At 42.5% G+C, this 13,613-nt stretch overlaps 1 protein-coding gene across 1 annotated transcript; it reads right to left on the bottom strand.

The window, feature by feature from the left end:
- Window positions 1-2,380: 2,380 nt before the first annotated feature.
- gpr61 (G protein-coupled receptor 61) lies at window positions 2,381-6,387 on the bottom strand. The gene has a single exon (XM_029436063.1). The coding sequence runs from the start codon at window positions 6,385-6,387 to the stop codon at window positions 4,975-4,977; it is 1,413 nt and encodes a 470-aa protein (XP_029291923.1). The 3' UTR covers window positions 2,381-4,974.
- Between the last annotated feature and the right edge of the window lie 7,226 nt (window positions 6,388-13,613).

Below are 13,613 nucleotides of genomic sequence, written 5' to 3'. Positions count from 1 at the left end.
CGACAGTTCACTTTCATTTCCAGTGAGCGGAGTGTAGCAGGAGCTTTGTGTGGTGTGAGAGCGCCCCCAGTGGATCTACAGCGGAACTGCAGGTGTGGATTTGATCAATCTATCCAATCTACACTGTTCTGCTAAATGACAACAGGCTCAGGTCAGGTTCAGTTTAAAAGTTTGTCTTACTTTCAAAGCTCTTTTGTTCCTGGTTGCCTCATTTCAAATGAGAACTTCTACTGGATCGAGTGGCATCTTTAAATCAACTTAATGCAAACACTTAGCAATGTCAACAAAAGACCAGGTTACTGGGTTTCATGTGATATCTATGAGTATCTCACTCTGAATTTGACAGTGTTTCTGTCAGACAGTGAACTTTATGTTAAAAGGCACATTTCATTTCACATCATGTTGCTATGGTAAGGAAACTATCGCAACTGGGAATTATATTTTTTAGTTCTCTCCACACTGGCTTTAATGTCATTGTATTTTCCCAACATGCATTGTTTTTATCCACCATCTAAACTTCCGAGTCATGTTTACAAATGATAGCCTTGTTGATGGTTCATGATATGAAATATCATGGTACCTCTTCGTAATCAGGTGACCTTTACATCTGTGGATGGCTCATATCCCCTTTAGCCCCTCTAGTTGCTCTTACTTCTGCGAAAACACAGGAAACACCAGATGTTAACGGATGTTAGCTAACATTACTTGTGGCTACTTTAAACTTTAATACATGACGTCATCCAGTCAGAGTCAGATAGATTTGTATCGGCTTAGATGTTAGTTTAACAAAGAAGACAACAACTTCCATGATCCCAGCTGCTTCACAACATCTGAAGTCCATCTTTTGTTATGGTTTCTATTGAGAGACCCCTAGTGAAATGACATACAGTGTGTTCAATTCCAAAGTCCTCACTGTTGTAACCACGATACAGTATGTCTTATTTATTGTTTATGTCTTCAAATGTAACAATAATCTGTATTTTTGCTCCAGTCTCCTCCAAACAAGGTCACGGTAAGTATCTTTCAAAAGTTAGGTAAATTGTATATTTTAAAAGACAAAATGTGTACAATTGTATTTTGTGTTGTTGTTGATGTAATTAGTGATGTTTTATATCACATTTTCAGAATGTCTTTCACAATTTATCCTCAATGTTGAAAGATAATGTAATTGTACTAATATTGTACTTTCTGCTTTTTCAAAGGCCTGTTATTATTAACAACTACGAGATACTCAGAAGGCTTTTATTAATGTTTTTAACCAACGCTTATAAAGATCTTAATGTAAAACTGTTACCAAATGATTTCTATCTGTGGGAGCTTCAAACCCGTTTGTGGCCTCTCAGAAGATCCCAGCTCTCTGTTTAGCGTTCAGTTAATAAGAAAAACACCAAACTCATCCTCTGAATAACTCTGCACCCAGGGGCCCCCCAGGGTGACATGGCGGTGGCAGCTGTCCTTGAGCATTTTCACTGGGTGTGTTGTAGCCCATTTCAAAGGTCAGGCCGTTTGAACTGTTTCTCTGTGCTGCGGGAGGCGCCCTCCACGGCTCAACATGAAAGCTATGAGTCACTCTGTCCGATGGGGAGCAGCACAGGAGAGGGTAAGAACATTAGGATAATCAGAAAATAAAAGACGAGCTCCGGGTGCTGCTGGGCGCACGGTTGGAATCTGGGTTTGTATTTTTCTGGTGAAAAACAACTGAAATGACATGCCGAAATGGAAAGTGTATCATAATCTAGAAATACTGAATATACAAAATATTAAGGGAATCTTTCTGGCATTAATTTGCACAAGCCACAAAATAATAAATAATCCTCTATCCTTTCCTATTACCTCAATCTGTATTACTCTGCCTTTTTCATCACTAGATTTAGGATCTTTTCTTGAAATCATTAAGGGATGATGTCTTTGATTCACCCATCAATGCACTTATTGAAAAGAGTGAGCGTCCCCAATGTTTTGAGCATTTAGTGCAGGAGTTGGTGTGTTAATGACATTATGTAGGAGCTGAAGCTGTGATATAAGGTGGTCAGTGTTTTTAGGTGTTAGTTCAGTTATTGAGAATAATGTTAACGTCCCCCCAATGACGAGCTTTATCATCCTGCCGTCACTTCTCTTTCATCCTGTTTCTAGCATGCTTCATTTCACCTATGTGACGCTGCATCCCCTGCCTGCAACACACACACACACACACACACACACACACACACACACACACACACACACACACACACACACACACACACACACACAGAGAATACATAGAAGATAGAGGGAGCTAGAGAGCAGGAGAGAAAGAGATGATTGACGGGGTTGATCACGTGATAGATGGGGTTATTGATCTGAAAATGTCTGGTAACAACGACAACAACCAAAACACTCGAGTTAAACTTGTGCTGTGTCTTTAATCATTTCAACTGATACACAGGGAAATCTTAACAAGGGACACACAAAGCCTAATAATGAAGAATCAGAACAGTCTTTTCAGCTCAGGTACAAAAAACAAAAAACGACTGAGAGAGAAATGAATATTTTGACTGTATTGATGATTTACAATGAACAAAACTGTGGCTGACAAATGTCCGTGAATATTCCTGAGGCTGGGAATATTATCTGCTGTTCACCTTCAGAACAGCATATTTCTCTGCCCTCGTAATCAACAGATGGTGGCAGAAATAGAGCTTAAAGCATTTAATCAGATTGGTCGGGGCAATTTTGCTGCTAGGGTAATGGAAATCCAGCTGATTGAATAGATTCAATCAACATAAGGGGTTTTTTAATGACCCCAGACTATATGAAATATCTCTGAATTTATTACAACATTGTACCATGAAGAGGAGATGATCAATAAGGCTCAATGAGGAAGATTATCTAAAGAGAAACAAACTCTTTTTCCTGTATGCTGGTGGAATCAATCAAGGTAGTTTTATTGTTATTTTGTTGCATAAAATTGTATATTAATAATTCTTATAATAATCTATTTTTTTACATTACTAATTTAAAAAATGCATACATACTGTAGAACATTGAGGATCATGGCAGTGATTTCGTCTTGAGCTCACTGTTTTTTGGGCCCTCACATTACTGCACACAAAAGAAACATTTTAAAACAAGGTGACATGACGACCCCATCTGAAAAACAGTCAGCAACAACGTCATATCGCAGGAAAATTAAGAACAGTTGGCCTCCTCCTTACAAAGGGGCCTTTTTTTTGTTCTGACTCCCAGCAAAATATGAACCTCCTGTACGTCTTGTGATCCTTCTAACAGTCCAGTGTGAGGCAGTCCAAAATAGATGAAGGCAACAAGAATGAGCAAGTATAAAAATAGACAAAATTGTGTTTTTGTGCCTTGTCATTTTCTTTGGAACATTTGTCACTGCTCGTGTGACTTGTGCAAACTGTTTGTATTCCACCTGAGATCAGAGAAAGTATCACAAGAGTCTTCCATTTGTTGCTAAATGAGGCGAAAGGCAAAGCTTGCCATGTGTAAGCACTGTCTCACCTGTGTGCTGTGTAGCCACAACAAGCCTGGTTGTTTAGAGCACAAACACAGGCGCACTCCCACTGCTCTGGTGTTTACCTGTAAACAGCACAGACATCAGGGGTTAATGGGGACCGGTCGCGATGTCCGAATCTGTCCACATGCCGCCTCGTTTCAACAAAGTGACAGTTTAACTGTGCCGTTAGCCTATGATGTTTACAAAGCTTAAATCCCTAACACCACCAGTGTCATACAAATTAAAGCAGTCACAATGTTTTTCTTTGAGTGGAAGAGGGTGAAATCACGAGTGTACCAATGTGAGATGATTTTGGTGAGGAGGTGATAATCACAAGACTAGATAAACATGATAATGATGTTCCTGGAAAATTACTAAAAATACGTTGGTGTGTCAGCCTGTTTATTATAAATACCAGCAGCAGCACCAGCTGTGAAATGATCCTGTTCAACACGATGAATATTTCAAGTGGAAAGACAATTTTTAAAATGAATCTGAATATTCATGCATCTCTACTGGGAAAACAACTACATTTTTGCATTATTTTCTTGGTGTTATGAGATGTGCAAGTGGAATAAATACACTTTGATGGAAACAGATTCTAAACAATAACTCACAACCTTTACCTTTTACTTTAGTTTTTCTTCCAACAGACAGTTCTACAAAATAACACTTTGTTGGTGCAGAAGAGTAGGTTTTATTGTTAGATCATAAATAATCATAATAAAACGTCTGTTCATAGAGAACCTGCTGTATCACTGAGTTGAGTCACTGAGTCAATTTGAACTGATTGTCAAGGGGCTTCTTAAAGTCTTTAAAAACTAAACTGAGGGAACATTTTGCCCTGTAGTAAAAATAAAAAAGGATCCCACAGGAGGAAGATGCAGATGTAATGGCAGTGATGTGTTATGATTAATTTCACAGTGAACATTATATTCTAATGTCTGATGGAGAACACAACTTTTAAAAAGGAATGAATGCATGCATGCAAAGTCACATTTCAATGAGCATTTGTCTCAAAATTGTCATTTAATGGCTCTTTTTCCATTAACTGTGAAAACGGTGTCCCCCCCTGAAGTTTTGCTCTCACAGAGTTTCAGCACTTTTTATTTCAATGTGATGTTTGTCACACCGCTGACCTGTGATTAACACAATAAGGGTTTAGTGTCCATCTGCTAACATCGCATAGAAAAAGCCCGACTCTGTACAGTATGGCTCTCAAAGCATGTAATTCTCCATGATACGAGTGAGACGATGCACATGATAAATCCGTTTTTTTTCTTTCTCTGAAAAGCTGCACAGCTTAAGTTCTTCAAAGAAGACACGGTGTTTTGCAGTTCACTTGGTTTTTAGCTTAAAAGCACTGTTGTAGCATGAACAAAAGATGTATTAATTTTACACATTTTTGAAAATATGAATAAAACTAAGTATATTTATTGGATTATAGATGGCAAAAGTGAGTACATGAGAGGCGGCTACAGCTCGGGTACAGTTTTGCAGCAGTTCTCTGATACATGTAGCTCATTGTTCAGCTGTTGCCGCTGTATGAACTCTGAGGTTTCCTCAAGGATCTGCCCTGGGATGTGGAAATCAGCTGGCGTGTTCTGCTGAACAGCTGATTCCTGAAGGCCCTCGGTCTCCTCTGGGCTGGCTCTGCTGTGAGAGTTGCAGGGCTCCAGATTGCATCCAGTGCCCTGAAGGAACTGCAAAAAGTTCTCCTCAATAGAGGCCTCACGGCTGGGCAGCTGCTCCTCTTCAATGGGCCCGGCCCGCTTGAAGAGGCAAGTCAGGTGGCGGCCCAGCTCCTCGCGAATCTGTCGGTTCAGGAAGCCGTAGAAGAAGGGGTTGGAGGTGAAGCAAAAATAGCCAATCCATGTGACCACATCCTCCAGCTGGGCCAGCGTGGCGGGAGAGGTAGACGCCGAAGCCGAGTAGAGATGGAAGGAGAAATATGGCAGCCAGCAGCAGAGGAACTGGCCTCCCACCGCCACCAGGACCACTGCAGCCTTCCCGCCGCTAAAGGTCCTTTGAGGGGTGGTGCGGGCGCCAGTTCCACCGAGGCTGGCCCCCATGGTGGAGTGGCTGCTGATGGACTCGGACCGTTGTCGCGGCGTGTCCATCCAAGTGGGAAGGGGGCCGTGCTGCATGGCTGCTACTCGCGCCACCTTGAACATGTTGCAGTAGACCACCAGGATGATCAGCATGGGGCACAGAAAATAGATGAACGTAAAGAAGACCATGAAGAGCAGCCGTGTGTTCCTGCCTCCCGGCCAGTGGAGGGAGCAGTGTCTCTGACCGTGAATGAGGACCAAAGGAGTCCCCACACCCTGGTTCCCCTGGAGCAGCCATCCCAGGAGAGGCAGCACCGACATGACAACGGCTTTAATCCAGATTCCCACTAGCACCATCACCACCACCCCCACTGTCATCTTCACCTCATGACGCATGGGGTGGACGATGTAGTAGTAGCGCTCCACATTGATGGCACAGATGGTGAGGATGGCAGCACTCACGAGACACACGCTCAAGCAAAGGTAACTCCGACACAGCGCCTCGTCCACCAGGATTCGGTCTGACAGCATCCCCAGAGGCATCAACACCAGCGCTGCCAGCAGGTCCACTAGACACAGGTGGAACACAAAGGCAAACTTGCGCAGCTGTGGCGTTTTAGAGATGACAATCATCACGGCCAAGTTCCCCACCACAGCCAGCACATCGATGAGGAGCATAGCACACAGTGCCAAGGACTGGCTCAGATCTACCCCACCTCGGAGGCTTGCGACGGGCGAGGTCCCATTAGAGATATTCGAGAGCAGCGAGGCTTGAAGTATGGGGAGGCCGGAGAGAGAATTGTTCCAGGAGGGGCTCGGTGAGACAAGACGCTCCATGAGAGGATGGGATAAGGAGGAGAGAGTCCGCAGAATTTCACGGGCCCATCACCCATCCTCCCCTGTCATAGGGTGTCACTGAGAAGCTCAGGCGGTGGTGGCAGCTGGAGCTCTAAAGGCCCTGAGCCCTGAGACTTTAGCCGGGAACTCTGCAGACGATTACCGTAGTTTTCACTCAATTCCTTTTAACTTTTATTGAAGCTGTCCTTCTCTCTCCAATATGACCTTCAGATGGAAAGATCTGAAACAAAAGAGAAAGGCTTGTTTAGCAGTGGGCACAACTGAAGGTTTTGTGTTAGTTTTCACAACATGCTCACGGTGTCTTCATGACATATAACATCTAACATATAACATATAATAGTTTGAAAGGTGGATAATATATGTAGGTCACTGAATAATGAAAAAACTACATTTGAGACAATATATTTCTAAGAATACTGTATGAAATATGTGGTAGCAGGTTGTAGTCTGGAAATATGACAAATCTGATAGATTTGAAATCACCTAAATCCTTCTTTGCTCAGTTTATAAATACAGGATGCAAACGTTGGAGAAAAAATCCCTGAAAACCATCAATCTAATCTGGTAATGCAAATGCTCATATTATAATCCTGTAAAAAAAAAGACTAATCAAAGCAGACTTAGATGAATTCTAAAGCAAGCTAAAAAAGCAGAGAACGTCTTTAAATGCAGTCAATTTGTAAAAACATGACATTATTTCTGTTGCTGTGATCCAGTGAGACGTGTTGCTCTTGTGCTATAGCTGTGAAGCTGTCAGACTTGATGCAGTCTTCACTTTCTTCTTCACTCAACCTGGGTCATAATTTACTACATATTTGACATCTGCATCCGTAGATGTGTGTTTTCAGGGCAGCCGGTGCCTCGGGGAGAAGCTAAAAGCGCAGAGTGGACCATATGTCCAACCTTCACAGGGTCTAGGAGCAAACTGGATGAGTGAATAAACTGCGAAACTCAGCATTACAGAGCTCCCTGCTGTCTGAAGTGATGGCAGGGGATCGATACATACTCTTCTTATTATTACAATCATGACATGAAAAATATAAAATGTTAAACTTCATATGATTTTCTGATACACGGGAAAATACATTTTGAAAGACTGTATACACTCTTAAAAAACCTAAGTAGCTACATCAAAATATAATCTAAAATCCATGTAAATGGTGGCAGAGCACCTTCAGCAGTGAGTATTCATGGAGAGGCCCTGCGCTGTGTTTACTGTCATAACCTCACCTGGACACGACCCCACACACTGTAAAAGCTGTGGAACGAGCACCAGGGCTTTGGTACATTTCCATGTGCTGCACACCTGCATGTGCTAGTTTTCCATTTCACAAGTGTGACAGGCTTCATCCCTGCAAGGCGCCTGTTGTTTTCCTGCACACGTACACACATTGAGCACGACAATCAACTGGCAGACGCAGATGTACGTAGGTGGCCTTTGCTGAATAGGTCAAAGGGTTACAGTCACCTTCAGCCCATTAAAATACCCAATAAACAACCACTCAGCTATCATGTAGCAACAACTGTGGAGCAGCCCTCTGGAGCTTCTTAGTCTAATCAGCATTGATTGTTTTATTGCTCTTTGGTGTCCCTGGTCACTTTAGTGCCTTAAGAACCATCAACATTGAAATTCTTGCCGCAAAGGAAATTATCACCACAACTATGTGAGGTGAAATGTTCTAGTCCTTCAAAGGGCCTTTTATCACCCAAAGAAAAACACATCCAAATGTCGAGAAATTAGTCTGTTTTAAAGTTAAATGAACAGCTCCAAACCACACAAACAGAACTATTTCAAAAATAAAAAGGACAAATAGGGGCTTGGTGCCTCACACGCATCACATCCTCCCATTGAATGTAATCGAATCAATGAGAGAAGTACAATTTAGAGTCAAACTGCCTGAGAAGCTCCAAACTAACTCACACAAAGCTAGAATTCAAGGTTGCAGCAGAATCTCTCATAACCGTATGACCCAATAATATGCACATGACACGTTGTCTTTTTGCTAAGGAGTGAAAGGGACACTTGAAAACTAGCCTGTTTTCAAGTGTCCCTTTCACTCCTTAGCAAAAAGATACCAGTAACAACCAGGATTTTAAACTAACATCGTGAAATCTCTTGTCAGAAATGTTGTCCTGTTACATGGATACAAAAAGACAAAGTGATGTGTGATGAAATAAAACACTGGCTCTAGTATGCTCTTGAGTCAGATTTACTCTTGACCCACCTTTCCAGCATCCTAACTTCCATACATTAAACACACACACACACACACACACACACACACACACACACACACACACACACACACACACACACACACACACACACACACACACACACACACACACACACACTCCGTTAACAGGGCAGGTGTGTGTGGAGATGTGTGTGAAGTCGGTGACATACCTCAGTCTGGAGAGGGCTGCTTCCTCCTGTGCAGGTTCACAGTCTACTGAAGGAGAGACGACCTGTTTTGTTTTCTCTCCCCCACACACACAGCAAACACACAGCACGTCACAGAGCGAGGGAGAGAGAGAGAGAGAGAGAGAGAGAGAGGGGGGCGCTCCTGTGTCTCCTCCTCACCTGGCCCCTTTTATCTCGTCATCACCTCCCACCCAACCACGCTGACCGCCCCCCTCCCCATCCTTTCAAACACACACACACACACACACACACACACACACACACACACACACACACACACACCTCCCTCTGGTCTCTTCTAGCCAGGTCTTCGATTCAGGTGGGAGGGCAGGAGCAGAAGGGAGTGATGGTAGAAAAAAAATGAGGAGAGGGCTCCTGTCTTCCAGCCTGTGATGCACAGAGAGTGGACACACACACACTTTCACACACACTTGTACTGTCTCCGGCACGCGCCCAGGGCAACTGCAGAGCCGTGCCGAGCAGACAGGCAGGCGGCGGGTGGGCAGGCAGAACCAAGCCTCCCAGCTCTCCACTGGGTCTTAGTGCCTCACTGCATCTGGGCTCCTCATGGAGGGATGGCTCTGCTTTTCAACCCTTTAACTAACCTCATCACAGGTCACATCAGGTCCCACCAGGTCCCACTAACAGGTGCAGTCGCCAAGTTGCCAACAATAAGGAGAGAAAATCACATTTCTCAATCTGTATTTCTCTGATTCTCTGTCTCCTTGTGCGCAGCTCGCCAAGATCTCCCTCCATTCACAATCCGCCGAAAGCCCTCTCACGAGGCCGGATTATTGATTAGCAGAGAGGAAAGGAATCCCAGTGGTTTATGTTAATGAGCTGAGATTAACATTAACAAAAGCCCGGCCACCACAACATACATATTACACTTACTGAACTATTTCCTGCCCTGAGGAATGACTTTGTTTACCACCATGAGTGTGAGATTGTGCAATAATAATAATGATAATAGAGAGCAATAATAGTTTTCAGTTTGTTGTTAATTAATCAGGTAGACTCATTGAGATGAAGAGAACGAACACCGTTGACAGTCAGACAACCAGCACACGAGAAATAACAAATGTAACGTCAGGCAACCAACAGAAAAGCACAACAACAATGACAAGAGAGCTGAAACAGTTAGTTTATTAATTGATTTGTTGATTGACGGATCATTTATCTGAATCGTACAGTTGCAAAAGTAGTAAATGCTTGTGGTTTATATTTTTCTGCTTATAATTTCTTTGAGTTTTGGACCGTTAGTTGAACAAAACAAGGCTGAAGGTTACCTTAGTTTTTGGATATTTCATAGACTAATAAAAAATAATTAATCCGTTATGGAAATAAGTGTTAGTCGGAGACTTTGACAAGATTGAAGCAAGATTAAGAGCTGTTTACAATTAATTTCAGTTAAAAGGTGAATAATACTTAATTCCATTCACATGTACGTATATATGGTGTCATTTTGCAAAAAAGACAAGAAAATATGCAACTACCTCAAACGAAACAACACAGTCGAGCTTAAAACAATCCCATAGAACAAGATATTAGATTTTCCACAGACCAAAAATGTGTAGGCTGAAGCTGTGCAGCTTGTTATTACTACTCCTCTTACAGTGCACAACCTCAAAAATAATATCCGACAAAAATATCTAACATTAAGTGATGTTTGGATCGATCCGCGCCCCACTGTTTGAATAATAGAAGAGATTTAAGGTAGTAGCTTTTACAGTAGAACTTTATGAATATCGTGAGATGATCCTTTAAATGTTGTCGTGTTTGGGGATATCTCATGAGCTTGAGTATCTTATTTTGGGATTAAACCGCTGTAAACAGGTTGGCCCACTGTTGCCGCCTCTGGCTCATATCCTCTGTTGTTTTCTCTGTGAATCATACTTTTAGTAAACATGCCAAATGAGATGATTTAAAAACAATGTGCTTTGGACACAAGAAGTAACCTTCTGATGTATGGAGGTGGCTGTTGTATCTGTCAACTCTAATCATTTCTTCATGTTACTGTATTTTACTGTCTGTATATATCCCCTTTGTTATCCAGCCTACAGCGCATGGACCTTATTTTGAGGTTTTCTTGTCTTGCTCTGAAAATGTTTTATTCCTCCCTCAGGATTTGCATGAATGGACTGTCTTACACATCAGTACGTGACATCTCTCTTTCATGCAGTGTATTTCCTGAGGGATTCATTCATCAGTGAAGTGCAGCTCCACAAACGCTGATTAGTTTATGAGTCATTGCTTGTTGTTACTGATAAATCAATTGGTAAATTGGACACATTTTCAGTTGTTGATCCAAGTGCTGTCTTACCGTTCCACAAAGGTTACCTGACACGAACCGGCTGCTGTTGTCTACGGCTGGATGTGTTGCAGGGGTGTGATGGTGAGTTTGTGCTGCTGCTGTGTGACCGTGTGATCTGTAGGAAGAAGGCAGTATCAGATATACATTTTCCCCTGAAATGTGTTTTTTAGAAGACGATTGATTATAAATAATGCCCTGAGAGTTTTTATGTATAAGATGCGATGATAGAGAATATTACTGAGGCGTTTTGAAGAAGGATATGCAGTATAGAGGAGTCTTTGTTTTTGTTTCTTAATGCTCCACTCTTCAACTTCTATGTATTCTGTGTGAGTGTGTGTGTGTGTGTGTGTGTGTGTGTGTGTGTGCGTGTGCGTGTGCGTGTGCGTGTGCGTGTGTGCGTGCGTGCGTGCGTGTGTGTGTGTGTGTGTGTGTGTGTGTGTTGGTCCTGTGACTGTGCTCGTGTCTGAGGTGTTGAATAAAGACAAAAATAGCAGACGCTTGCTCATGCCAGCAGCTCCAATCACAGTGGAGGGAAATACAATGGTTTCTGTGGCAACCTAGAGTATCCGCCCTTCATCCTACCCCCCCCCCCCCCCCTCCCAAATCCAGTCCTCCAACAGCAGATAAGAAAAGTGCATCAACCTCACAGCACAAATACTCACACTGTCATCCACACTGCATGCATTGCCAGGCATTAGGAGGAGTGAAGCCATGTTGGGTCGGGGATTATTCTCGGCTTCCTTTTTCCCTTTTTAACCAAACCCAGGTGGGCTGAAACATGCTCAATTACAGCTGCTGATCTAATATTGTTCTTACCTGTAATCTCAGAGCTCATCAGTAGGGGGAGCTCTTACATTTACCAAGTAACTGCAACACCTGAACCCAGAAAATATCCTTCCTATCAGGCACATCAACACTTAAAAAGCCCACTGACTAATGTTCAGAGCAGAGATTTCAAATGACGTTTAGTTCTGTATATGGTTTCACCGCCGTGTCATCATCATGGACATTAAATTAATGTTTCACACTGACCTTTTTGGCCTCTTTCATGCGCACACACTGCAGGCAAAATGCATTGAACACTAGAAATAAGGAAATCAATTTAAGATAAGCCAAAAGGTTGAGAAAAAACAAGTATTTGTGCGTCAGTTCTGCAGTTTGACGTAGGATGCAGTCAAGCAGGCCCAAACAATCACTGTTCTAGTAGAAAAGATCATGTTTGAACTGACATCAAAACCCCCAGGGAAGACTTGATCTGCAAATATAATTTTGCATTATTTCATACAGAGTTTCGCACAAGGCTTCATTTCCCCCATAACCGACATACCAGCAACTGAGGGTGCCCGAGAGAACAACATCCACCTGGAGGGTCACTTCAGACTGATTACTAACACCCCATCATGCAGACGGGGGAGAGCGCACACACTCATATCGAGCTGATAAAACCCTCGGAGCAACATTGTGCATCATAGCTTCCCTGCTAATCACTAATTATGATACATTGTATTGAAATAGTGGAGCTGCAAGGAAAAGAGCAGGGATTCAAAATGAGTGTGTTTAGTCTGTTTAAATCTGCAGAGATGGAAAGAAAGAGTGTCACCAAATGTTGCTCTACTTGCTCCACTAACTCCTTTAGAGTTATTAGAGCATGTGAATCTTAACATATTGCACCTGATGCTTTCAGACACATAACAAATCCAATAACACATTGTATTTTAATTATAATTAATTAAATATTTGAGTTTGATGAATACACTGCATAACTAAAAAATACTTATTTAGAGCTGAACAATAAAAATCATAAGCTAGCTGGGAGTCCTGGGACAGCCAGAGAATTTAGTGACAGAAACTGGTTTGTGTCGTTTGATATCCCAGACTAATGCATTGGAGTCCAAACAGACACAAGCACTCTCTGTCGGCTCCAGGTTGGCACTGTCATCCTCTGCACACACTGAGTCACCGATGAGCGTCGACGCTCCGGGCCGCTGTCTGTCTGGGGACGCACAATAACACTGAACCTCAAAAAAGGAGCCAAGACTGTAATGAAAATAAAAAACTGAAGATAATATGGCCTCTAGCAGGCGTTTGAGTTGTTGCTGCTGATTCTACAATATCACTGCTATAATATGGTATACCATATTTTCTCTTTTCCAGCATGTTTCAGATTTGTAGTGATTGAAACAAACTTTATCACTCTATTACTGACTGGAAAAATACAACGCACCACCTCAAGCCCACAGATGCTCGATGACTCTTTTCAGTGTCACACTTTATATTGTGAGAACATGACTCCCCTTCGAGTTACTGTTTTTTATTCACTTACCGACTGTGACTGATTTCATGTCATTGGACTGATTCATTTGTTAACTTCTGGTTATTGTAAAAGTGTGTCTTTCCTGTAAACTTACATACTAATGACCTTTTGGCGGGGGATGCAGTGAGGTGAGGTGTCCCTGGTTGAGTCAC

The sequence above is a fragment of the Cottoperca gobio genome, chromosome 7, assembly GCF_900634415.1.
Source record: "Cottoperca gobio chromosome 7, fCotGob3.1, whole genome shotgun sequence".
Classification (NCBI taxonomy): domain Eukaryota; kingdom Metazoa; phylum Chordata; class Actinopteri; order Perciformes; family Bovichtidae; genus Cottoperca; species Cottoperca gobio.
Note: the sequence above shows the minus strand (reverse complement) of the source record. Positions and strands in the feature narration are given on the sequence as shown.